At 47.1% G+C, this 27463-nt stretch overlaps 1 protein-coding gene and 1 pseudogene across 1 annotated transcript; one reads left to right on the top strand and one right to left on the bottom strand.

The window, feature by feature from the left end:
* On the top strand, window positions 1-4754 carry LOC120670634 (histone deacetylase 2-like). The gene is made up of 13 exons (XM_039950779.1): window positions 1-361; window positions 455-510; window positions 624-741; window positions 841-903; window positions 998-1066; window positions 1171-1337; window positions 2015-2079; window positions 2161-2207; window positions 2962-3006; window positions 3082-3132; window positions 3604-3690; window positions 4273-4360; window positions 4459-4754. Exons 1-13 carry the CDS (start codon window positions 20-22, stop codon window positions 4551-4553), a joined length of 1293 nt encoding a protein of 430 aa, XP_039806713.1. The 5' UTR covers window positions 1-19; the 3' UTR covers window positions 4554-4754.
* An 18317-nt stretch (window positions 4755-23071) lies between these two features.
* LOC120670640 lies at window positions 23072-26931 on the bottom strand (annotated as a pseudogene).
* Between the last annotated feature and the right edge of the window lie 532 nt (window positions 26932-27463).

Here is a 27463-nt window from a genome sequence, read left to right as displayed (position 1 = left end):
AAATTAGAGAGGGGCTTGGATGAAAAATATTGCACAGTTAATCGGTGAAGACCGGAAATGGTGCAGTGACGTCAGCACCGAATCCTCCCGACGGGACTCCCCGGCACCGCAACCGCTGTTCCTCTCTCTCCCGCGTCACGCGCGCGCCAGAGCCGCGGCAAGATTCCCCGGCGGGAGGCGTAGGCCGCGCGCCGCGACGATTCGGCTCCTCGCCCACCCCACACGGTTCCCCGCCTCCCTCTGCCGCTGGCGGCGGATGGCCTCCTCCTCCTCCTCGCCGGCGCCGGCCCCGGCCGGGGAGCCCCTGCGCCAGAAACGCATCCTCTCCAGCAAGCTCTACCTCGACGTGCCCTCCTCCAAGGTGGGTCGCGGGCACCCCTTTTCTCACCCCCACCTTCCAGGAATCGCGCAGCGGGCGGCCTTCCCGTGTCTCAATCGCATTGTTTCCTTGCAGGCGCCGGTGGTCTACTCGCCGGCCTACGACATCTCCTTCCTCGGGCTCGAGAAGCTGTGAGCCCCGTTCCCGCCCGCCCGCCCGCCCGCCACCTATGCCGAAACACGCATCCGCATTCAGATGTGTCTGACGATTGACAGTGCGTGCGTTCGTGCAACCTCTTGTGCAGGCACCCGTTTGACTCCGCTAAATGGGGCCGCATCTGCAGGTACCTCACCAGGGAAGGGCACCTGGAGAAGAAAAAGCTCGTGGAGCCATTGGAAGCCTGCAAGGAGGATTTGCTAGTGGTAGGCCGGATACATCAAGAATCTTTGTTTCACCCGGTTCTGGCTTCATACTGCATTTGTTCCGACTTCTGAGCCCCTTGCACGGCTTTGTTTAACCAGGTGCACACAGAGGCGTATCTGAACAGCCTCAAAAGCAGCTACAGAGTTGCCTGCATTGTAGAGGTAGTGATTTTTTTATAAGAAGAGGAATTGGCCTGATTGGTGGCGAATTATGTTTTGCGGTTGGCTAGTGACTGACGGATGTTTGATGTCTTAGGTCCCTCCTGTGTCGCTTGTCCCTAACTGGATGGTGCATAAAAAGCTACTATACCCGTTCCGTAAGCAGGTGATGCATTGTGAATTTGTGCTTTCTTCTAGATTATTTGTAAAGGCAAGATGCATAATTTGAGTATGAGGGGAGTGTAATAAATTGTTTTCCTCTCTCCACAGGTGGGTGGGTCAATTTTGTCAGCCAAACTTGCACTCGAGAGAGGATGGTCCATTAATGTTGGTGGAGGATTTCACCATTGTTCGGCAGAGGAAGGGGGTGGATTTTGTGCGTATGCTGACATCTCTCTCTGCATCCAGTTTGCTTTTGTCCGTCTAAACATTTCAAGGTAATAAACCCTTCACGGAAGAACTGTAGCTATATAACTTTTGTCTTCCTTAGTTTGTCAGACTGTGGGTCCCTCATTGTATGCTTGACTGCACATTTTCAAGTATGTGCCTTAGTATGTGTTTCACTAAGATTAGCAAAGTTAACAGTTAACAGTGACACTGCGAGAGGGTCCTCAAAGTGCAAAGTTACAGGGCCACACTACACACTCTGTGGCATGTACCTTGGCACAGCAAACCCACTCAGCTCGACAACCAACTTAAAGGACCAACACCACATGTGAATGACTGCACATTGTGCATATACTCCCTGCAGTAACACAAGAGTGTCATTTTGGGTTACATGCGGTCAACAAATAATCAATTTGAACATCTATATATGGTATAAGTAGAATTTTCCAAAGGTAGTTTCGTAATCATACAATTTTGGTAATGGTTTGTCAATCCATGGTAGTAAAATTAGTAATCAAAGTTGTGTTATGTTGGGGACCACGTGAATGTCTAAAATAGTAATCCGTTCCACGATGTTAATCCATCTTTCATTCTAGAATAGTGCAATGCTTGAAGGCATCCTCCAGGCAGTTGGTGGTTATGCAATTTATATTTGCTTGCAGTCAAATGCAAGGGTGTGCACTTAGCTATACAGAACAAACTGAACTTCCCTTTCAAACATCTGCAGTGTATTGATCATAGACCTGGATGCCCACCAAGGAAATGGGCATGAAAAAGATTTTGCCAATGATGGTACATACTTTTAATTATCTGTGGATTTTCGGCTCATTATATTTGTCAGTATGATACCAGCTTATCACTTATCACTCACAGGAAGGGTTTACATTTTGGACATGTACAATGCTGGAATTTATCCCTTCGTAAGAGTCTTCATCTTGAGCACTCCTTAGACACCTGTAGTATATCAAACTATTATTTTCTTTTATTATTGGCGGTCTTACTCTTATATATTACCATTATGAAATACAGTGATGTAGAGATTACTTATGTAACTTTCTTGTCACTTGAACACAATTTTAGTGTGAAACCCTAAATGCATGATCATCTTTTGGAACAAACTATATTGTTCATCCATTTAGATGATGCAATTGTTCACAAATCGAAACTGAAAAACACCAGTGCCATCCTATACTGCAATGAATTCTGACTGTCTTATACTACCATTGGCAACTCTTCACATTAATGTGTTATAGACAACACGCGAAAGGGTGCCTAGCCGGATTGGTTAGGTGGCCTCAGTAGCACTCCTTAGGTCCTGGGTTCGACTCCTGGTGGGAGCGAATTTCGGGCTGAGGTTAAAAAAATCCTCTCGCCTGCCTACACGCCAAAGCACATGGAAATAGGTCCCGGCTCACCCCGGCCCGCTCTCACACGGGTTACGGTATGGGTTACGGCGCCCCTGTGTAAGGGTGGGGCAGGGGTTCGGGGGTTTTCTCGGCCTGCGTGAGAGGTCCTTCTTCTTACATTAATGCCCGGGGGGCAGCTTGCCCCTCGCGGGTCGAGTTTTTTTGTTATAGACAACACATTACTTTGTATTTGTCATTCCATCTTGTTTGATACCAGATATGTTCCTGATTCTTTGTTTCTTTGTAAACTTACTTTGATCCATTTCAGGATTTCACTGCTAAGCAATACATCGATCAAAAAGTTGAATTAGTTGTAAGTATCATCTTGCAACCTGCCATGTATTTCAACTTTGAGTTGAATTTCTCATTAAGTGATTGTGCATTATAGAGCGGGACAAAAACAGATGAATACTTGGAGCTACTTGACAATGCCCTTGAGGTACATTACATACCTGCAAAATTGGTCGTAAAAAGAAATATTTATACTGGGTACTAGATAATACTTTGAAGTGTCATCTTTTGCATGGTATAAATCCCAAGTTTCAATGTGAGCATGGAGTGATTTTATTGTATCACTTTAACTTGTGATTTTGTTTAAGTGCATCTATTGATGATGCTATATATGTTCAACTAAGCAAGAGGCTTGAAACAGTGTAAAATGTGGTTCCTTCTACATACGTTGAGTGAACATAAATAGTATCTTCTATTACCTTCTAAGAAATTATCATGCACACTACATCTGGGATGCACTCTTCTGTGTAATGGCAATGCAGTGATATTGGAACTACATTTTTCTTTCTCCATATTTTTCTAGACTTGTTGAACCTAGAATAATTCATTATTGTTTATGTTATGCTTGTTTTTAACAAACTTGTTATTCACAGTTCCTCTTGGAACATATTGTTTACAGGTATCCAAAAGTAGATTTCAGCCCCAATTGATTGTTTACAATGCTGGAACAGACATCCTGGATGGTGATCCATTGGGCAAATTGGAGGTACTTTTCTTCTATAAACTCTTATATTCACAAGCACAAGCCACCGAAGGAACCTCCAATGTAATTCTGCAATAGCAGGAATTTTTTTGAATGGATACACTCTTTCTTGTAATCTTTGCTTTCTCTTTTCTGTACAGTCTCCTCTTTCTTTTCTTAATATAAAGCCAGTAGGGCGAGCCCCTCTTGTTTCCTCCAAAAGATATGCAGAAATCATATTTCATTTGTGCTCGCAGTCGTGCTCCCTGACTAGGAGCCTGATATAGCGACATCTTAGTGGGTCATGGTGGTGATAGTTTTGTTTATCGGCACGTTACTTTTTTTTCAAACTGTGAACCCCCCAGGGGCTGGGGTGGTGGCGTGTGTCTTGGGTGTGTGGTGGTTTGTGTAACTTGGCTATTTTGGCCTTTTCCTCTTCTTAATGCAATGATATGCAGCTCTCCTGCATATTCGAGAAAAAAAAACCTAGGTTTTATCATTCTTGCAAGCAGAAATACTGGAAACATTGCAACACAAACAATCTTATTTTGCTTCCTTACCGTGCATAAATTGGCGTAAAGCTGCTGAATTTGATATGTTCTGCAGATAAGTCCTGAGGGTGTGGTTGCCAGAGATGAAAAGGTGTTTAGATTCGCGAAAGATCAAAACATTCCACTCCTCATGCTGACATCAGGTGAAATACTTCTGCCTCATTTTGTAGTTTGTCCTACTAGTTGCAAATCTGCTAATGCCATATTCCTGTGCACAATAACCATTTTGCGGTGTTATCAGGAGGCTACATGAAGTCAAGTGCTCGAGTAATTGCCGACTCGATCATCAATCTCTCGAATAAAAACTTGATAGAACTAGGCAACCAGCTGGGTTGAGCAAGAACTTGTGATTAGTGTTTATCGTAAAGCACACATCTCCCTGATGTATATGTCATTGTGAATAAAAGTGTACAGTACTTTTATTGTGATGGATGACATATATGCCATAGAAAAGGTTTGTAGTACATAACACGGGGCCTCCTTAAATCTTCACTATGTGAAGTCAAGTAATCAATGCGTATAAAGCGTTTCAGAAAAGTAGAAAATGCGTACTTTTATTGTGATGGATGACATATATGCCATAGGAACGAGGATAGTTGTTTAAGCTTTTTCAGGTGTGCTCTTGTAACCGAAAATGCTCGTGACCCCGATGACATTTAGTTTGACGCTTTATTTTGCTGGATAGTCAGGAGCTAGTGCTCCATCCATTCTTTGTTCGTCGATGACTGAATGTATATATGTGATCTGAATCGGATGAACTTCTGTGGCAATGGTCGATGGATAACATTTCTGAACATTGCCAATGGACATGACTGCATGAGCATTTCTTGAAGGTTAATTGGCAGCTGATAAGGAGAGAGAGGACTGTTCTCCCCCAAATCCCAGTCCCTTTCTGTAGTAAAAGCAGGTGTTGGTTGTTACCGGCAACGTCTTCAGAACGCGCTGTCTCTGCTTGGAATGAACTGTGGAGCGAGTGAATGCCAGCAAGAGGAGGTGAAAAGGAAAACATGAGCGGTCACCGGTCACCGTGGACAGATTTTTACCACTGTCCTCGCGCGCATTGGCAGCGTCAAGGTCGTCGTCACCGCCGGTGACGGAGGCGCGCGGCGGAGGACGTCTTCGTCGAAGACACCTGGTTAGTGCCTGGAACTGCCTGCTTAAGAGGGGGCAGGGCGACGCCTGGCTCCATTGGTCGCCATGGTCGATGCTGACCGTCACTTTCCACAGTGGTTTTCACAGTCTTGGCTTGTTGGTTTTCCGGTGAAAGTAACTGCGAAGTGGCTGGAACCGGAAAGACTTCCACGGAGACTTTGGACGACGATGTGGATGCCAGTGGCAGCTTCCACCGCGAGTTCGTCTTCCAGCATGTGTCACGGGGGAGGAAAGACGGATTGCGCGGAGACGCTAGGACGTCGCATATGCGGCGTTGCTGCCGAACAGTGAAATGGAAATATTAGGCCGCCAATTCACTGAGCTACTAATGTTTTGAAAAATGAAAACACAATGTCGGTCTAAATGGCCATTCAAATGCTACAGATTGTAATAGGTCGTTTAGCCCGTTTAAATGGCTATTTGCCTATTTTACTCAACCATTGGATAAATAATAGGCAGCCATTATTTAGCGTTTCGGTAAGCAAGGGACAAATGTGTCAGATATGATGTACTCTCTACCATGGATAATTAGATGCGATAAATAGGAAATAACTCACATAGTACATCAACACTTGTTTTGTGGTTTCATCATAAAACATAACCATTGCATGTATTATCATCTTAACAGGGGCGGATCCAGCTCACAGCCCATAGGAGACTGAAGCATTCTTCTTCCTTTTCTCTTGCCTCCTTCCTCTTCTCTTCTTCTCCTTCCACTTTCTCATCATTTAGCTCCCCTTATTCTAATAGAGGTGGCAGCCAGTAGGAGCCCCCTGGCCCTATGTAGATCCACTACTGCATCTCATCATGTAATTATCACCTTTAGAGTCGATGGTTGTTGGTCGAAATTCGAAAAGAATCTGTGCTCGTAGCATAAGAGAGTGAGAGATGAATTAGGCATCTTAAAAAATAAACCTATGGTCTTCATCTAATTTGCACAAAACTTGAACTAGAACATGATATCTAGATGTGCAACTAAGATTCTCTAGTGTTCTAACTCAACGCAAACAAGAGTTTGCAACCTATAGCCAATCCTATCTTGGAGCTACTCTAAAAAGTAAAAGCACAAAAATTGCAAGTATGAAATTTGGAATCAAAATGCAAACTCGGCATGTCCATTGTTTCCTATGGTATCTGTGGGCTAAAACCACTCCCAATCCACGTTGAAGCTCTACCGATGATATGCTCCCAGTCACCAAGTCTCTTTCTAGTCAAGAGCTTGATCTCGCCACTAAGACTCATGCCAAATAGATGAGGACCATACCACTAAGGCAATGCTCACCACCTCTTGCACCGGTCACCTTCACACGGTTTTCACTACGGAGCTTCTCATGAAAGAGGGGTCTCCTCATCCCCAAACAAAGTTGTCGTTAACGCTCCACACCAAGATGGAGGGTCGATGACTTGCCAGCGAGCCACCAAGACTCCAAGGGGCCAGTACACTAAGATTAAAATGGTGATTCACTCTAGAACCAAACACAAAGAAGCAACACCTTGCTCTCTAACTCTCTCTAGGCCAAACCTAGCACTAACACTCTCAAAGCATGTGCTAAAACCTTTGAATGTGATCACTAAGCACTATGGTTTGGCTTGGATGTCTACTTCAGTGTATAAGCTTCCTCTAGACTCTATCAACCTCAAATGGATGTGTTAAGGGGGGTATAAATAGTTCAACAACTCCAAAGAACCCTTGCTCTAATGGCCAGGAAAATAATTTAGAAGACCGACACTCTGTTTAGGTGGGTGCGGATCATCTGGCACCCTCTTTTCAGCTACATAGCCGTTGGCCCCTTTCCGCCACGCCATCTTTTGCTTGCGTCATTGCACCAACATCTTCATCTGATGAACCGTCAGAGGTGCTAAAGAGTTTTCTGAAGCGTCCCCTCATGAGAGAAGACTTAAAAGTGATACAATATCAGTCCCAGGAGGCTGATAACACTTTTATTACATCAGATGCTACATCACCGTACAACTCTACGCGAAAGTGGGCAGTGAAGCGCCACTATCACGAGGATAACAACCAACACCCACACGATGATATTAACTACGAAAAGGGGGTCATCAGAGTCTTGCGCCATACGGAACTTCCTACGGGTGACCCTATCCACAGGCAAGGTTGGGTGCAGGACGGAACCTCTACTCAACGTCTTTCTGGGACGAAGTCTGGATCTTCCTCTGTAAAAATTAAGAATGGGGTGAGTACAAACGTACTCAGCAAGTCCAACCACACCCACGGAGGGGGTATAAACAGAATATAATGCATAGGGTAAATCAAGGATGAGGCTAGGGTTTTATTTGCGGAAAGCAAATTTTGATGCAGGGGTTCATTTAAAAGAAAGGATTTTCAAAACAAGTTTTCTTGTACCAAGTAACACGTAGTGTTGATCCACACAGGATCTAAGTTTTAAGTTGCTATCGGACTCCTCATCCGCCGTAGCACATGGCACAACTGCCGGACACTTTACCCAAACAACTCACGCCAACCCATCCATTCCCAGAAGAAACACTAGTTATGTGACCACACCGTAACTCGCCCAGTACCGTGAGCACGACTATTTGAATAGATTTTAACTCTGCAGAGGTGTGCAACTTTACCCACAAGCGGGGTACCACAGCTCGATCACCGTAGTGTCGGTGTAGATCCCAACAAAGCCATTACCCACCTTAGCTAGACCTGACTAGCCATCACGGGATCCACCAAGGGGTCATTGACCTATCACAGAGGTTGTAACCGGGGCATAAGTCACACAGAGCTAATCCTTTCTCCTTGATCACCCGTTGCTCTCAGCTCTCCTGATGGCTATCAGACTAACTAGTGGGGTTTATGCTAAGCCGTTGCCCATACAACGGTCGAGTGGTTTGCACGATAATGGAGTTAGGTGAGATGACACACCAACTCAGTACTTAGTTGTGACAAGATGGATATCTCCCTTCCTTGCTCTGCCACACAGGCACGAGCACACCATTCAGCAAATCACACAGAAGTGCCATCCATCCCGTCTAAACTCATCTTTCGAAATCCCACATTTTCCCTTCCCACACACTCACACATTTTCCTTTTATAAAACAAGTTGTATTGTGTTTAAGGTCCTAAGCGTTCTAGCGGCAATTAACGTCCAAACACATTCAGACATTAATCTAGGTGGTCAAGAAATGATTATAACAAATCAAGGGGTGGCTATCCAACCATGTTTTCAGCAGGCAAACAAATGCAGTTTTATAAAACAGGCCAATAGGTTGTGTTTATAAAAACTAGGACAAAACATGCATCAAAGGGCGGGATTGAACTTGCCGTCTTCGAAGCCTTCCGGGAAGTCCTGTTCGAGGTACTGTCCTTCGGGTTCGGGGTCGCGGAACTGATCCTCGTTCGCTTGCTCGCAGTACTGCTTGTTGACGGGTTCTCCCTCGATCACACCGTGGTCTACGACGCGTACAAACAAACACACAATCAAGAAAAAGAAATAAAAGTTTTATCGTTGAGCTTGAATCAGAAACAATTGAGATATGGGGGTAGAAGTAATATTTCTAGACAGTTTCCTAATGGCATGGCCAAAACTATAATAGGAATGGCGTGGTAAAGTTTCAGGTCGATCAGAGATTGTTTGGCGCATGAAATGATAGGTTACAGAGAGGTTTAGGGGTTAAACAAGGAGTCAGGGACCTGTTTGTAAATAGTGAAAGGACCTGATTAGAATTCTGGGCAATGTTTGGGTTATTCTGGAAAAGGGTAGGGTTTTATTTATAAATAAGTTTATATAGTGGAGGGTTTATTTGTAAATATAATAAAGGATAGGGCTTAATTTGCAAAAGGCCAAAGAGTGGAAGGGTTCTTAAACAAATAGAATAGAGGGGAGGGGGTTTTGGGCATATTTGCCCTCCTCTCTTTCCTCCCGACCGAAGAACAGGGGAGGGAGGGCGCGGCTCGCCGGCGGCGGCCTGGGCCGGCGGCTCGGGGCGCGAGGGCGGCTCTGGAGTGAGGGAAAAGAGAGAGGGAGGAGAGAGGATTCGATCCTGGCCGTGGCTTGGGCCGGGGTGGTCCGAGGCAGCCCAGCCACGAGGGTGGGCGGCGGTGAGCGGAGGCGGTCGTGGTGGCGCCGCTGCGGAGCTCGGTGGCGGCCAAGGGGAAGGGGGAAAGTGAGAAGGGGCCAAGAGGGTCCTATCCCTACCTTGGCTCGAGCTGGGGAGTGGCGAGAAGATGGGGCGACGAGGGCGGGCGACGGCGGCTCTGGGTGGCGCAGCAAGGCCGGAGAGGAGGGGCACGGGGGCGGCGTGGCTCGTGGTGGTGGTTGTGGAGCTCGGGGGGCCTCTTTATAGCCGAGGAAAGGCGGTGGGGAGGGTTGAGCGCGTCGGGTGGCCGGCGGGGCAGCTCGCAGCCATTAATGGCGTTCAGAGCGACGCTAGCGGCGAGGCGGGATGGGACGTGTCTGGCAGTGGCGTACAGCGGAGAGGCGGCGCGAGCGGCGAGGCGGCCACAGGATGATGGGATGGGTCGAGCAGGGGTGGTCGGCGTGGCGCGTAGCTGGTGGCGGTTGCTGCGCTCGCGGGCGGGCGGCGTGGCACGGACGCGCGCACGGGCGAGCCGGCGTTGCGGCGTGTGCGGCTCAGTGTGCTGCGGCGCGGCGAGCGTGTGCGTGCGCGCGTGTGGGGCGCAGGCGCGTACCGTGCGCGGGGAGTGAGCGGCGGCGAGCTGCTGCGGCTGCACTTGGGAGGGCGAGGTTGGGGAGCCGGGGCCGGGCGTGCGCTGACCGAGCGGCGCTCGGGAGCGTGCGGGAGGAGAGGGAGGAGGGAGAGAGAAGGAAGGGAGGAGGAGAAAGAAAAAGAAACGAAAAAAGAAAATGGAAAAAGGGAAAAGAAAAAGAAAAAGAAAAAAGAGAGGAAGAGAAAGAGAGAAAGAGAGAGAGCGATCGTGCTCCAGCGGCGATTGCGGCCCCGGTCGGCCACAAGCAGCGGTCGCGTGCGCGCGCGGAACGAGGGCCACAGAGAAATGGGTCAGGGTTTGGAAATCGGGTGGCGGGACAGAGAAAGGATTCCGGGAATTAGGGTTCAGGGTAGAAGATTTTTGAGCTCAACGATGAAAGACTTCGAAAATTATATTTAGCGCGTGATTTAACTGGGTGAATTTTCCGGGACGTTACATTTTCTCCACGAAACCTTGAAATGCTCTCTTGATGATTAAACTACACTTGCACTCACGCCTCTTGTCAAAAGTACCGGATCATCCAATGATGTGTTGGTTCATCTAATACTACTGTGTTTCTTTGCTTTGGTCGTCGTTACAATTCTGCGTTGCACCGACCCATTGATTCTTCATGATGTCGGTTCATCCGACATCTTGATTCATGCTAAACTCGTCCAGTTCAAGGCTTCTTTGAGTTCAAGGCTTCTTGTAACACCCAAGTGTTAAACTTGGGTTTAACTAGCTAACTAGTGACCAAATTCTCTCGGTTACAAGTCAAGTCGCAAATCGACTAAAAACTCGATTTCAAATCCTGGAGCCAGGGGAAACCCGGATACTCCGGGTATGAATCCGGAAATTCCGGATTTACCCGGATACTCCGGATATTATTCCGGATACTCCGGGCCTGGAACTTTATATTTCTTGTTTTGGTCCTTTTACTGTTTCCAAACGTTATAAACTCTCTCTCACTCTCTCCCGTGCTCTCTCTCACTCTCTCCCGTGCTCTCTCTCACCCCAAACCCTAGAGACCCAAAACCCTCCCTCTACCCTCGATCCAAGGCCCACGGGAGCTTCACTTGGGTGGTGGATCATCTATCCCGCGTGCTCCATCCCTAGACGGCTTGGGTTCAAGCCTTGGTGCAAGGAAGAGCTTTCCCCCAAGGTAAATGAGCTAGGGTTAGGCAAGTCCCTTGTTCTAGGGGGTTTGAATTGATTTCCTCCGGTCAATCATCTTCTTATGAATCAATCTACTAGGGTCTAGGTGGAATTCTATTTTTGAAGGTTGGTTTCGCTAGAAATCAGAGTTTCAGTTTTGGGGGCGAAAGTTGTGTCAAACCCGGATACTCCAGGTATTATCCCGGATTCTCCGGAAATGTCGTCCCGGAAACTCCGGGTTTAGACCCGGATACTCCGGATTTGGGAATCCGGATGCTCCGGATATTAGTCCGGATATTTCGGGTTATACAGAGTTATGGGCGTTGGGTTATTCGGGTAATAGTAATTATGATAGGCTAGGGTTAATTTCAAAGTTTCAAATTGTTTTGCATACATTCTCATATCATTGCATACGTGTAGCCGCTGCCGCCGAGGGAGCCGTGTACGAGGTGGTTGCGGAGCCACAGGAGCCGCAGGGGCAAGCCCCGCAGGAGGAGGTTCGTGGGGAGTCGGCCAAGGCCCAACTCACCCCAGTGTTGAGCAGCAGACGCAAGGCAAGCCCCGGTGCACATCCTATTATTTTAAGTTATGACACCTATATATATTTTTAATACTTGTGCATTAAGTTCAGGAATTGTTTGGAACCCTAGTTGCATGATCCCTAGGATTCCCTGAGATATACTAGTACGTATAGGACGATAGAAGTGCTATGCTTAATGTTTCCGGTAGAAGACGAGTGGTCTCCTGCACTCGCGAGATATATGATGTTTAGAAGTCGAGTAATTTCTGGTTACTCGCGAGATATAAGATGTATGCATATTCCAGTACTTGAGTGTGAGTTTGATATTGAATAAAAGGAGAATTTAGACCGGACGGGAAATGATGAGGAGACATAGGTATGGCAGCAGGACAGAGTTTCTGGGTGTCTTAGTCCCGTCTGTGTCGGTTAAGGACCGGTCGTTGTGGCAGTGCTGATCGGGGATTGAATTGTACTAACCGCATGCCGGGAGTAGGAGGTAGTCGAAACCGGTAAGCCTAGTACTGCCTTGCTTCGAAAGTACAGGACTCCATCTCACCTCCTGGGGTAGTCGAGTAGTCGCAGAGAATTGGGGATGCATGTATTACTTTTGGTGGTCTCATGTTGAGCTCGGCTGACCATATGATGGTGGGGCGGTCCTGTAGTTCGAGGCGGGGAGGGGAAGGGTTGGTGCGTGTGGTCCGACGGGGCTTATACGTGTCGTGTTGGTTAGGTCCACCTTGTAAGGTTAAATCGGATCGATTCGCCGTGTCTCGCGGTTATGAGGGCCTTGATCTCTTTGTCACCTCGTAGAAATGAACTAGAGATGTTAGTGATAAATGATGGAACTATTTTGAATCATTATTGTAATGCTCCAACATGATTGTGTAGATATGCCACCATTAGATGAGAGTCTTTCTATATAGAACTTGTGGCTAAAACATTGAAAGTAAGAATTCAACCTTAGATGCTTTCCTGCAAAACATCCACCAGCCAGAGAGCCTTGCATGTCTAGATATGTGGGCTAAGTTATACCCACAGGTCGGGTAAGCCTTGCTGAGTATTAGAATACTCAGGGTTTGTTGCCACATTTATTATTACAGGACACCTGGACGTCGACTTCTGCCTCTGTTGTGTCAAGTTCATCAGCCGGGATGCAGAGGGGTGGCAGGTCGAGGAGCGAGACCCTTAGACTAGGGCTTTGTCGGGATGTACACTCGTGGGCAGAGTGTTCAGCCTTTCTGTTTTTGCGCGGGCCGGTCTGACCGGTCATGGTTAGTCAGGGCTTTTGAAGGCTAGAGTAGATGTAGGATCTAGTCTATTTGAATTTCAGTACATCGGATGTAAAGTTTATAAATTATGCAACTTTTGTAAATTATGTGTATATTTGAACTCGGGTTGTAAAACCTAACGTTTCGTCCCCCTATAGTGTTTGTACTTTCAAGTATCATGTTGTGCTTGTACCATCTGCGCCCACCTTCGCGTGGGACTACCGGTGTTGTTTCGATCGGGCCGTGGGTTGAGAAAGGATCGCCAAATTAAGCCGTTAAGCTAATGAGCCTGATGTGTTCAAATGATGGCCATTACACTTAATTAGAGTTTTAATTTGGCGGTTCTTTTACAGCTGGTATCAGAGCCGAAACGCACTGGGGGTGGTACGAACATGACTAGTTTTGGGGTTTTTACGACTTTAAAATTATAACTTCGACTTAAGGAAAAATGTTATTTATTAGTGTGGGTGGGGGTTAATCGTAATAGCCCTATATAGCTAATGTTAGAGTTGTAGCTAGATTGTTGGGTTGGGGCTGAGAGGTTACCGTAGGACGATCATGCATTGTGCATCATGCCATTCATTGATTTAAAAGGATTCTTGCATTCAGTGGGTGGGAACAATGTAAACGTGACATGAATATCCTAATACTCCGGATATAGTTCCGGATATTCCGGGTGGGGGTACCCGGATATTCCGGGTGAGAATCCGGATAGTCCGGATTTTAGTTGCAAAAAGAGTTCCGGCTTTTTGATTTAAATTGCGCTTTCTGCCTTCTTCCGTGGTTGATTATTTTGTAATCAAAATTTTGGAACTAATTCAACCATGGTTGAATGCAGAATGGGAGTGCCACCGAACCCTCCTGAGTTGGCTCAGGCCATTGCGGCCATGCTCACTGGGCGCGATGAGCAGACGGCACTCCTCCGTGAGCTTGTGGCGCAGGGCAGAGCGCCGCATCCTGCGCATCACCACCAGCCACCTATTACTGGATATGAGCAATTTCTGAGCACCCAACCGCCATTATTTCACAAAGCAGATGAGCCGCTGGAAGCCGACAGCTGGCTCCGGACCATAGAGTCCAAATTCACCATGCACCCGTACAATGATGGAGACAAGGCAAGATTTGCCGCTCAGCAGCTTAGGGGCCCTGCTCGCACATGGTGGGACAATCATGTGGCTATGTTTCCGGCGGGCACTCGATTCAGCTGGGCGGAGTTCAAGAACACCTTTAGAGCACATCACGTCCCTGCAGGGGTCATTCGCAGGAAGCTCACAGAGTTCTTGGCCCTGAAACAGGGTAACAGCAGTGTCCTACAGTACTCTCAGGCCTTCAACACTTTGTCACAATATACCGGGTACCATGTAGACACGGATGAGAAGAAGCAGGCATGTTTCCGGCAAGGGCTTAGCAGTAAGCTCCAGGATCGCCTGGCGATGGTCAAGTTTGACACTTTCAGTGAGCTAGTCAATGGGGCTATCATTCAGGAGGACGCCCACCTAGCTCACAAGGCAGAGAAGAAAAGAAAGGCGCCGGCAGCGGGATCTTCGAGTAGCCCCCCTCTAGGTTTCGTTTGGTGCAGTCGGGCCCACAGCGAGCCCCCTTTCAGCACCAGCCACAGTAGCAGTGGGGTTATCGGCCTTTTCAATATACACAGCCTCAGGGGACAGTTAGGCCTCCTGCTCCTCAGCAGAATGAGTAGAAGGTCTGGGTGCAGCAACCGGGGGTGCGCCCCAATTTGTTTCCTTGTTACAACTGTGGACAGCCGGGTCACTTTGCACGGAACTGCTCAATGCCACCAAAGCAGGGCCATCAGTCCGGTCAGCAGAGCCAGAAGCAGAATGTGGCTCATTTCAAGCCGGGGCAAGTGCACTACACCACCCTCGAGGGTATCCCTGAGGGAGCTCCAGTGATGGCGGGTACGTTTTCTGTAAACAATCATCCCGTCACCGTATTGTTTGACTCTGGGGCATCTCATACGTTCATTAGCAAGGAGTGTGCCATTAGGCTCGGATTGAAAATAGAAAACATGCCAAATCCATACAATATTCATTCGCCCGGGGCCAATTGATTACCAACCAAATTGTCAGGCGAGTGCCTCTCCTGTTACAAGGAAAAGGATTTATAGCACATCTTATAGTACTCCCAACTCAAAGAGTGGATATTATACTCGGCATGAACTGGATGAAGGAACAAGGAGTTCTTTTAGACACTAATGCACATTCTGTGCACATAAAACCATCTGACCAAGGGTCCATGACCTTATCTTTAAGAAACCTTGAGTCAACCACTTCCACTGTGAATCACACTGAGGGCAAGGCTTTGGCTAACATACCGGTGGTGTGTGAGTACCCGGACGTTTTTCCGGAGGATTTACCCGGGATGCCACCTGACCGTGATGTGGAATTTGCCATTGAATTGCAACCGGGTACGGCACCGATATCTAGGAGACCTTACCGAATGCCACCCAATGAGCTAGCAGAGCTAAAGAAGCAATTGCAAGAACTGCTTGATAAAGGCTATATCCATCCTAGCACGTCACCATGGGGCTGTCCTGCACTCTTTGTGAAAAAGAAAGATGAAAGTCTCAGGTTGTGCGTGGATTATAGACTTTTGAATGCCGTCACAATCAAGAATAAATACCCACTTCCCCGGATTGACATTCTATTCGATCAGCTATTCGGGGCCAAGATATTTTCAAAAATTGACATTCGCTCTGGTTATTATCAGATAAAGATTAGAGCTGAGGATATTCCCAAGACGGCATTCTCCACCAGATACGGGCTTTATGAATACCTGGTCATGTCTTTCAGGCTAACCAATGCCCCTGCTCACTTCATGTATCTCATGAACTCAGTGTTTATGCCTGAGCTCGATAAGTTTGTCGTGGTTTTCATCGACGACATTCTTATATTTTCTAAAAATGAAGAAGAGCACGTAGAGCATCTCCGCATTGTGCTTCAGCACCTGCGGGAACACAAGCTGTATGCCAAATTCAGCAAATGTGATTTTTGGCTCAAGGAAGTTCAGTTCTTGGGCCACATCATCTCGGACAAAGGGATCTCTGTTGATCCTAGCAAGATTCAGGATGTCTTGAAATGGCAAGCTCCTACCTCTGTTCCCGAGATTCGAAGTTTTCTTGGGCTAGAAGGATATTATCGCCGGTTTGTACCGGACTTCTCCAAAATTGCTAGGCCCATGACAGAATTGCTTAAGAAATGGGTGAAGTTTGTTTGGGATAACCAGTGTGATCAGGCTTTCCAGACTTTGAGAAAGCTTTTAACATCGGCCCCTGTTCTGGCTCAGCCAGATATCACTCGACCCTTCGATGTTTATTGTGATGCATCAGGTACGGGCCTCGGCTGCGTCCTTATGCAAGATCAGCGGGTGATTGCTTATGCTTCCAGAGCACTTAGGCGACACGAAAAGAATTATGTCACTCATGATTTGGAATTAGCAGCAGTGGTACATGCACTAAAGATTTGGCGTCATTATCTTCTGGGTAATCCTGTGCATATATACTCCGACCACAAGAGCCTCAAGTATATCTTTACTCAGAATGAGCTGAACTTGCGCCAGAGATGGTGGTTGGAATTGATTAAGGATTATGATCTGGAAATTCATTATCACCCAGGTAAGGCCAATGTTGTGGCAGATGCATTGAGCAGAAAGGCAAGTTGCAACTGCATCTCAGCAACACCTATGCATGCAACTCTATGCCAAGAGATGGAGAAGTTAAATCTGGCTATAGTAGCTGAGGGTACACTTACCAATATTACCCTCACTCCAACACTGCGGGATCAAATTATTGCTGCTCAGAGAAATAATATTGGCATGGAAAAGATTAGGCAAAGGCTCAGGGAAAATGACCCTCGTGTGGCATGTTTTCAGCTAAATGGCGAGGGTGTTTTATGGTTTAAGAACCGGCTAGTGGTACCTAAGGATTTAGAGCTCCGGAAACAAATTCTTGATGAGGCTCACCTCTCTAGGTATTCCATTCACCCGGGCAGTAACAAAATGTATCAAGACCTCAGGCAGCGGTTCTGGTGGACCAGGATGAAACGGGAAATCGCGAAATATGTGTCCGAGTGTGACACCTGTCGGAGGGTTATGGCAAGCCACTTGAGACCAGCCGGCCCTTTGCAGCCCCTGAGTATTCCCTCCTGGAAGTGGGAGGACATCAGTATGGATTTCATTGTCGGCTTACCCAAAACCTCCAAGGGGTATGATTCGATATGGGTTATTGTGGACCGTCTTACCAAGACCGCACATTTTCTGCCGGTAAAGACCACACATACGACAAAGCAATATGCCCAATTATATCTGGATCGTATTGTGAGTCTGCATGGAATTCCAAAGACAATCATTTCAGATCGGGGTGCTCAGTTCATTGCCCGGTTCTGGGAGCATTTTCACGCCGCCCTCGGCACTCAGCTCCTCCACAGTTCGGCTTATCAACCCCAGACCGACGGCCAGACAGAAAGGATAAATCAAATATTGGAGGACATGCTTAGAGCATGTGTGCTCACCTATAATCAAAAATGGGATGAGTGCTTGTCATTGGCCGAGTTTGCTTATAACAATAGTTATCAAGAAAGCATCAAGATGGCTCCATTTGAGGCCTTATATGGACGGAAATGCAGAACACCATTGAATTGGTCAGAAGCTGGGGAGAGAACTTTCTTTGGGCCCGATATGGTAAATGAAGCAGAAGAGCTGGTTCGGGTTATTTAGGAAAATTTGAAGATTGCCCAATCCCGACAAAAGAGTTACGCCGACAAGAAGCGTCAATCTATCCTGTTTCAAGTGGGGGATCATGTCTATCTGCGGGTATCTCCAATGAAAGGGGTTCAACGATTCGGGGTGAAGGGAAAGCTCGCACCTCGCTATGTTGGGCCTTTTCTTATTAGTGAGCAGTGTGGACCAGTGGCATACCGCCTAGAGCTTCCTGCTCACTTATCCGCGGTTCATAATATTTTCTATGTCTCCCAGCTCTGGAAGTGCCTCCGTGTTCCAGAAAAGATGGTTGACATCGAGAAATTGCAACTAGAGCCCGATCTTGTCTATCCGGAGCAACCAATAAAAAATGTTGATTACAAGTCTCGGGTTACTCAGAATCAAAACAACAATTTTTATAAGGTTCAGTGGAGTAATCACTCCGAGCGAGAGGCTACTTGGGAGACGAAGGACTTCGTTCAGTCTAAATGTCCGGAATTGTTACAAATGTATCAAGGTACTCACCAAATTCCATTTTCCTCAATTTAGCACATCCATTAAATCTCGGGACGAGATTTCTTTTTGGGGGAAAGATTGTAACACCCAAGTGTTAAACTTGGGTTTAACTAGCTAACTAGTGACCAAATTCTCTCGGTTACAAGTCGAGTCGCAAATCGACTAAAAACTCGATTTCAAATCCTGGAGCCAGGGGAAACCCGGATACTCCGGGTATGAATCCGGAAATTTCGGATTTACCCGGATACTCCGGATATTATTCCGGATACTCCGGGCTGGAACTTTATATCTCTTGTTTTGGTCCTTTTACTGTTTCCAAACGTTATAAACTCTCTCTCACTCTCTCCGGTGCTCTCTCTCACTCTCTCCCGTGCTCTCTCTCACCCCAAACCCTAGAGACCCAAAACCCTCCCTCTACCCTTGATCCAAGGCCCACGGGAGCTTCACTTGGGTGGTGGATCATCTATCCCGCGTGCTCCATCCCTGGACGGCTTGGGTTCAAGCCTTGGTGCAAGGAAGAGCTTTCCCCCAAGGTAAATGAGCTAGGGTTAGGCAAGTCCCGTGTTCTAGGGGGTTTGAATCGATTTCCTCCGGTCAATCATCTTCTTATGAATCAATCTACTAGGGTCTAGGTGGAATTCGATTTTTGAAGGTTGGTTTCGCTAGAAATCAGAGTTTCAGTTTTGGGGGCGAAAGTTGTGTCAAACCCGGATACTCCGGGTATTATCCCGGATTCTCCAGAAATGTCGTCCCGGAAACTCCAGGTTTAGACCCGGATACTCCGGATTTGGGAATCCGGATGCTCCGGATATTAGCCCGGATATTCCGGGTTATGCAGAGTTATGGGCGTTGGGTTATTCGGGTAATAGTAATTATGATAGGCTGGGGTTAATTTCAAAGTTTCAAATTGTTTTGCATACATTCTCATATCATTGCATACGTGTAGTCGCTGCCGCCGAGGGAGCCGTGTACGAGGTGGTTGCGGAGCCACAGGAGCCGCAGGGGCAAGCCCCGCAGGAGGAGGTTCGCGGGGAGTCGGCCCAAGGCCCAACTCACCCCAGTGTTGAGCAGCAGACGCAAGGCAAGCCCCGGTGCACATCCTATTATTTTAAGTTATGACACCTATATATATTTTTAATACTTGTGCATTAAGTTCAGGAAGTGTTTGGAACCCTAGTTGCATGATCCCTAGGATTCCCTGAGATATACTAGTACGTATAGGACGATAGAAGTGCTATGCTTAATGTTTCCGGTAGAAGACGAGTGGTCTCCTGCACTCGCGAGATATAAGATGTATGCATATTCCAGTACTTGAGTGTGAGTTTGATATTGAATAAAAGGAGAATTTAGACCGGACGGGAAATGATGAGGAGACATAGGTATGGCAGCAGGACAGGGTTCCTGGGTGTCTTAGTCCCGTCTGTGTCAGTTAAGGACCGGTCGTTGTGGCAGTGTTGATCGGGGATTGAATTGTACTAACCGCATGCCGGGAGTAGGAGGTAGTCGAAACCGGTAAGCCTAGTACTGCCTTGCTTCGAAAGTACAGGACTCCATCTCACCTCCTGGGTAGTTGAGTAGTCACAGAGAATTGGGGATGCATGTATTACTTTTGGTGGTCTCATGTTGAGCTCGGCTTACCATATGATGGTGGGGCGGTCCTGTAGTTCGAGGCGGGGAGGGGAAGGGTTGGTGCGTGTGGTCCGACGGGGCTTATACGTGCCGTGTTGGTTAGGTCCACCTTGCAAGGTTAAATCGGATCGATTCGCCGTGTCTTGCGGTTATGAGGGTCTTGATCTCTTTGTCACCTCGTAGAAATGAACTAGAGATGTTAGTGATAAATGATGGAACTATTTTGAATCATTATTGTAATGCTCCAACATGATTGTGTGGATATGCCAACATTAGATGAGAGTCTTTCTATATAGAACTTGTGGCTAAAACATTGAAAGTAAGAATTCAACCTTAGATGCTTTCCTGCAAAACATCCACCAGCCAGAGAGCCTTGCATGTCTAGATATGTGGGCTAAGTTATACCCACAGGTCGGGTAAGCCTTGCTGAGTATTAGAATACTCAGGGTTTGTTGCCACATTTATTATTACAGGACACCTGGACGTCGACTTCTGCCCCTATTGTGTCAAGTTCATCCGCCGGGATGCAGAGGGGTGGCAGGTCGAAGAGCGAGACCCTTAGACTAGGGCTTTGTCGGGATGTACACTCGTGGGCAGAGTGTTCAGCCTTTCTGTTTTTGCGCGGGCCGGTCTGACCGGTCATGGTTAGTCAGGGCTTTTGAAGGCTAGAGTAGATGTAGGATCTAGTCTATTTGAATTTCAGTACATCGGATGTAAAGTTTGTAAATTATGCAACTTTTGTAAATTATGTGTATATTTGAACTCGGGTTGTAAAACCTAACGTTTCGTCCCCCTATAGTGTTTGTACTTTCAAGTATCATGTTGTGCTTGTACCATCTGCGCCCACCTTTGCGTGGGACTACCGGTGTTGTTTCGATCGGGCCGTGGGTTGAGGAAAGATCGCCAAATTAAGCCGTTAAGCTAATGAGCCCGATGTGTTCAAATGACGGCCATTACGCTTAATTAGAGTTTTAATTTGACGGTTCTTTTACACTTCTTGTTTTGCTAAGGCTTATAATCCATTCATCGGACCTAAGATTATTCACTTGACAAACTTGGTTTAGTCCCATTTATCATGTTGTTACTCAATGGCAAAGTCACAGTAATGGCCTAATGGGACCATTTTCCTTACAAAATTATATGATAATCTATGTTCTCACAATACATACATAACAATATTTGATACTACTGAACCATTTCATATATCATCACCTTACAGTGCTATTATAGTGCCTTTTGAGAGTAAAAACTACTTAACCATTCCATGTATCATCATTCTTAACCATCGTACTTTTCATATATCATCATATTTGATTCCTACTATAATTGGAGTGGTTCTTTCTTAACCATGCTTACTTTTCATATATCATCATATTTGATTCCTACTATAATTGGAGTGGTTCTTTCTTAACCATGCTTTAGATATTATTACTTGGCTGTGCTAGATAGCTCATTAAGATGGATGCTATATAGAACATGTTTAAAGAATAGTAGTTTTAGTTGCACAAATTTTTCTGTGAATAATATTTTTAGTTGCACAAATTTTTCACAAAAGGTATCAAATTTAAACTATTTATGGACAAAATAATTAATGTAAAAATATTATGTGTGGTGTGGTTTTTATTTGGATCCATCAATATTAGGTTATCTACATATGGTTCTTGTTTGTAGTGTGTGAGATAATGTAACTATACCCCATGATTTTTTTTTTGGAAAAGGAAAACTTTATTGATTTAAAAAATAATACATCAAGGTGATACATAGTCTTGAAATTTTCCCGACCTCTACCATAACGGCACACAACCTAAAAGAGTTTGTTCTTGGCACATCAAGCCGTACACACTAATGACTATCAATCCGAAGACTAGACCGCCACCTATGTGCCCGGGCAAAAAAAACCATGGACACCTGCTCCAAGAAACGAGATGCCGCTACAAGCTTGTCCTGCAATGTATGCCGCTGAAGGATAGCCCACGTACGGAGCCAGTGTGTAGTCATGTAGATAACCTGCAAAAAGGAAGATCTTTTGTTATCAAACACCACAGCGTTTCTGCATCGCCAAACAGACCAACACAGGGCTGCCGCGCCTAGAAGAACTAGTGGTTTAAACTCTTTGGGAATTCCATTAAGTCATATTGCACGGTTTCGGGATGCCCCAGGCCGCATAGACCGAAGCCCATACCATACGCGTGAACCGACAATCTAAAAATAGATGTTGAATCGTTTCATTTTCATGACAGAAGCAATATTGTTGGTTTCCTTACCAGTTCCTTTTAGCTAGATTGTCCTTTGTAAGAATGACTCATCGCTGGAGATACAAAAGAAAAAAAATTATCTTTAGTGGGGCTTTTAATTTCCATAATTTCTTATTTAGGTTGGGGACATTTTGATTCACTAGACCCAGATAATGTGATTTTACTAAAAAAACACATGTCTGGTCTAAGTTCCATTTGAAACCATCCCTTTCCTGGATTAGTCTAACAGATGCCAGGCGTGAAGCTAAATTGTTCCACATCGCAGCTTATTCCCAAATAAGTCTCTGGGCTAAGATAGATTAGGAATATGTGTACTTAATACATCGGCCACTGTATCTTGTTTTTTCTGACTATATTGTATAGTTGTGGATATTGGTCCCGTAGAGATATATTTTCTAGCCATATGTCTTCTTAGAATCTTACTTGTGACACATCCTTTATTATAAAAGTTCCAAATCTTAGAAAGCCTCGTTTGACCTTCGTCAAGCTTGCCCAGAAACTATACGCCATGACTGACACTTGAGGAATTCCTATGATGTTGAATGTCTTTCTAGATTTCTTCAAAATACCTATAAAACACGTCATTTGGTAGGAATTCCATACGATTTTGCAGGAGCCCGATCCTTTTGTTGCAAGAAATTTATATGATAATTTACTTTAGAATTCATTTTTTTTTACTTTGTCCTGATAACGGAGGCCTTAGGGTCGCATCTTTTGCATAAATGAAGGTGCAAAACATGGTTTTAGCATAAGTAAAGCAACATTACAATATTGAGCATTTACATGGAAGAAAAACTTTCCCATTACGGGTGTATCCTCTAACGTCATCACGGTTGTATCTGCTTTGAGATTCCTGAAGGTCTCTAGAGGGACAAATATCTTTTTTTCTGATAGATCCCTGGAAACCCGAGTCTTAGAGCATGTTTAACAGTGAAACACATGAGGGCACATGCCCAAAGGAACAGGTTTTTTTTTGTGAGTAACCAAAGGAACATTTTACTTCACCACAGACAACCAAAACTAACACATTAATTATCCTGAAGACTAAGATGGCTAATCACTCCCTGTCTGTACTTTACCTCGCTCTACCCTGACTCCGGACCTGATTAATTGACAAACCCGAAACAAAAGAGTCTAATCAATCTTATACTACCTAAAGATGCACAAAACAGGGAAAACGACTGAAGAACATCAAACCGACAGGTCACTGCCACCAAATTGAACACTAGTGCGTGCTTCCCTGCCTCTCCCTGATCCGGTCAAAACTGAAGTGCTAGCTCAGCTAGGAAAAAAACGAAAAAGCTCCGGCGCGGCGGGCCACAGCCTACGGCGACCACTGCGGCGGCGGTGGCGACGGCGACGGCGGCCTTGCCACCGCATCCTCGACAGCCTTCGCCACAGCTTCCTTGAGGGTCGTCTCGTCGGGCTCGTCGTCACCACCACCAGGCTGCAGCGTTAGATTTGACAAGTGGGTCAGTACGTACCCATCGTTATCGAGGCGCCTTCACCAGCAAGGCAGTAAGTACTCTGACCATGTTCGTCAATCTCTAGCCACTCACATAGATAGACTTTTCAAAGCTCTTGCTGATCACGAGTAATTAGTGGGCGCTGTCAGCGTGTGACAGCGTCAAAAAACGTAACAACTGCTAATTAAGAAATCTCATATTAATTATTCTCTACGTGCCATTGAATCCTTTGAAATCTCATATTTGCCGGTGTGGCGGTACCGTGTCAGTGACATAGGTGGGCCCTACATGTTAGTTAGACGCCGATGGTAAATACAGGATTATAAAATTTTCCGGTGGAAAATAATTAGTTATAACGTTTAGTTAGGATCACACCAGAAGGTATATATTTTTACTTTAGGAGGACGTCACTGATGGACTTCCATGTTGAGAGGATCAGAGAATAGAAGATTACAGTACTTAACCTAGTTTAGGTGTCAGAGTCGCCATTGAAACTTTATTAGTTGGAACAAACATGTGCGCAATTCAAGTTCAAGTACAATATGCTTGAAAGGGGAAAAAGGTGGTATATTCAACTATGCTTATACGTGCTTAATTGGTCAATACTAGTGATGGAGTCATGCCTTCCAGAACCAATTCAAAGGGACCAAAGATAACTACTACCAGTTTGACCAGTACGGTCCACGGCTTTTATTACGACATGTCATGGAAGGACTAGTCAAGATTCTTTAAACGTCTTTTGTTTTTTTTTTCTTCCACGAAGATTCTTTAAAGGTACTTTATATATTTGTGCCAGTTTTTTTTCACGGATATTTCAAAGATTTTTCCAAGCTAGGTCAAGGACATCAATTTTCCATCCCTTCCTACGAAGGGCGATTTCAATGGTAGAGGCATGGTGGTGGACCATCCATCAGAATAGAATATTGATCAAATTTATACAAAATCATATTAATATTTATATTACAAATTAAGTATCATGGTCATATAATGTATTTGTATTCAAAATTTATTTAGAGATATAAATATTAGTAATTTTTTATATAAATTTGCTCAAATCTGAAACTATTTGACTTCTTAGAAAGCGAAAGTTGCATTCACTTGTGGGGGGAGGGAGTATATAAACTGTAAATCAGTCCAATCAATCTATGTCATAAAACCGGTTCATGCAATTGAGATTCTGACACGACCTAATTCATAAACCGATTTACTTTTTTAAAAGAAAACTTATATATTTATTCCAATAAAGCTAATATAATAACTTGGAAAGGGTAATTAAATAAATAATTAGCGTGGCATAAACGCATAGTCCATACCTCGACTCGCAATGTGATGCCGACTTGCGCATGGCCGTTGCTCCGTTGCCGCGCATCGACGGTCACCACCGCGAAGCGCCCCGTCTCCTTGATCCCGGCGAGCATGGCGATCACTACTTCCGACAGGTCGCACTCCGCGCGCACCGTCACCCTAATACTCACCACCTGAGCTTGACCGCCGGCGGCGGACGTCGACGCGCCGGCGGTCACGTCGACTTGCACCCTCTCCGACGAGTCGTCGCCGCTCCAGGCTTGCTGGGTCTCGAGGGGCAGGCCAAGCTGCGCCTCGAGCTGCCGGTTCCTCTTCTCGAGGTCCGACACGTCGGCGATCAGCTTGTGCATGTACTCCGTCGTGTTCGCGAGAACCGTGGCCTTGTCCTTCTGCAAATAACCGATCACGATCGCACGCGCTGAAATTTTCAGTAATGTTTGTTGCCAATGTTTGTGATGAGAAATGCTGATGATCTTTGGTTGGGTTATTTGTACCTTTGATCCGGGAGGGAGCAGTGCTCTGAGAGTCTGGAAGCTCTCGTTGAGCCGCTCGCGGCGCCGCCGCTCCGAGATCATGTGGTGCAGCTGGCTGCTGGTGTGCTGCGGCGGCGGCGGCGCCGGGGGCGGCTGCGCGGCGGCGGCGTCCTCCTGCTGGCGCGCGGCGGCGAGCTCCCGGTCGCGCATTGCCACGTGCACGCTCAGCATGAGCGCGATGGCCGTCTTGGCCATCCTCTGCCCCGGCGCGCCCGGCCGCGGCCGCGCCCTCGGCGAGAGCGCGGCGTTGTACGCCCTGAACGCCCCCGCCCGGCGCCGCGGCGACCACCGCTGCGCGCGGTGGAGGACGAGCCACGGTGGCGCGTCGCTGGATGCCGCCGGCGGCAGCGGCGCGGAGGAGGAGATGACCGCGAGCATTGCCTCCGCAATGGCCGCGTCCTCGGCCTCGGACCCCAGGAACTGCGGTGGGCCGTACACCGGCGGGAGCAAGCCGGGCAGCTGCACCGCCGCCGGGTGCAGCGGTGGCTGCCGTTCTTGCGAGGACGGTTCGGCGACGGCGGCCATCGAGCGGATGAGCGACGAGTACTCGGGGCTCCCGATAGAGAGGGACGGCATGGAGGAGGACGACGACGAAGGCCCCGCCGGCGCCAGCTGCATGAGCTCCTCCATGAGCGACTGCTGCACGTGGCCCGCCACCGCCGCCGCCGCCGCGGTGTCCGATAGCCCGACCTCGATCTCGCCGCGCTCGCAGCCCATGAACACCGCCGTCTGCACCCACCGCGTCGACCCGATCGAGATCAGCCACCTCCATTTATGCAACAAACGCAATGCAGCTCACCCACCAACAATCGGGAAACGTACCTTCGTGCCGGCTTCCTGCTCGGTTGCATCAAGAACAGTAGTGTAGAAATGTCAGCAATCAGCGTCAAGCAGAATTCAAAGTTTCAAACTTATCAAACATTTTTCGATCCAAACTTATCAAACATTTTGAATGGAGGAGGAAGAGAGGTGGCGCGTCTGCTGAGTACTGACATGGTAGAGCTGCTCCTGCACCTGCAGCGACGCCGCCGCCATCAGGTCCGGCTCCCGCAGCTCCATGTACGCGCGCCCGTCCCTGTACGCCCACCCCGGCACGCACCTGCACGCGATTCCAACTCGACCGGCCGCCGGCCGTCAGGGACAAATCGAGCGAGCTGGTGGAGAGTTCCAAGGATCAAAAATGGAGCCGCGATGCGCCCTTACCCGCTCACGGCGGCGCAGAACGCGCGCCGGTACGCGTCGAACACTTCCCTGGCGCGGCCGCCGCCGATCCACGCATCCACGCAGCGCAAATGGCTGCCCATTCGAACACGAACGTCGTCGTCGGTCGGGCCAAATTAAAGAGCTCGATCAAGGGATGAAACGCCATGGCCGGAGATGGAGCACGTACGTACCTGGAAGGGATGAGCTGGCCGTCGATCACCGGCGCCCAGAGGCAGATGTAGAGGCAGCCGGGGATGCGGGTCGCCGCGCGCTCCAGGACGCGCGCCCGGGCCCCGCGGCGAGCGTGAAGATGGCGTCCATGGGCGGAGCGGCGCGGGTGTCGTTCTCATCTTGGGAGGACGCGGCGCCATGCATGGCCGAAGCCTCCGTATATGTACCTTGAGCTCAGCGCATGCGTGCTGCCATGGCGGGAGAACGGAGGAGGAAGGGGGGCGGACCGACGGAGTAGGTGACAGAGAGGGTTCGTTTGAAAAGTACAAAAAGGGTCGCCAACAAGGACAAGAAAACGAGAAAATTTGCTTCAGGAAAAGAAAGAGGTAAATGTGAGAAATTGAAGTCACTCGAGCTTTGGGTTTATCCCCTATAGCTCATCTTTTTAGTTTATTAATTTCACACTTCAGACAGTATGATCCAATTGGCAAACTAGCTACCTGCATTCATCACATCATCATCATGTGGATTTTAATTAGTATGATCCAGACACAGTTCAGCTAATCATGCCTTTAACACGATACATCTGAATCAGCAAAAAAATAGTTGTCCATTTTTGTGCTACAGGATTGACAGTGCTATTGGAAAGAGATCCTTCAATTCTCAAACCAGAACTACGACG

Source organism: Panicum virgatum, chromosome 4N (assembly GCF_016808335.1).
Source record: "Panicum virgatum strain AP13 chromosome 4N, P.virgatum_v5, whole genome shotgun sequence".
Lineage (NCBI taxonomy): Eukaryota > Viridiplantae > Streptophyta > Magnoliopsida > Poales > Poaceae > Panicum > Panicum virgatum.
Note: the sequence above shows the minus strand (reverse complement) of the source record. Positions and strands in the feature narration are given on the sequence as shown.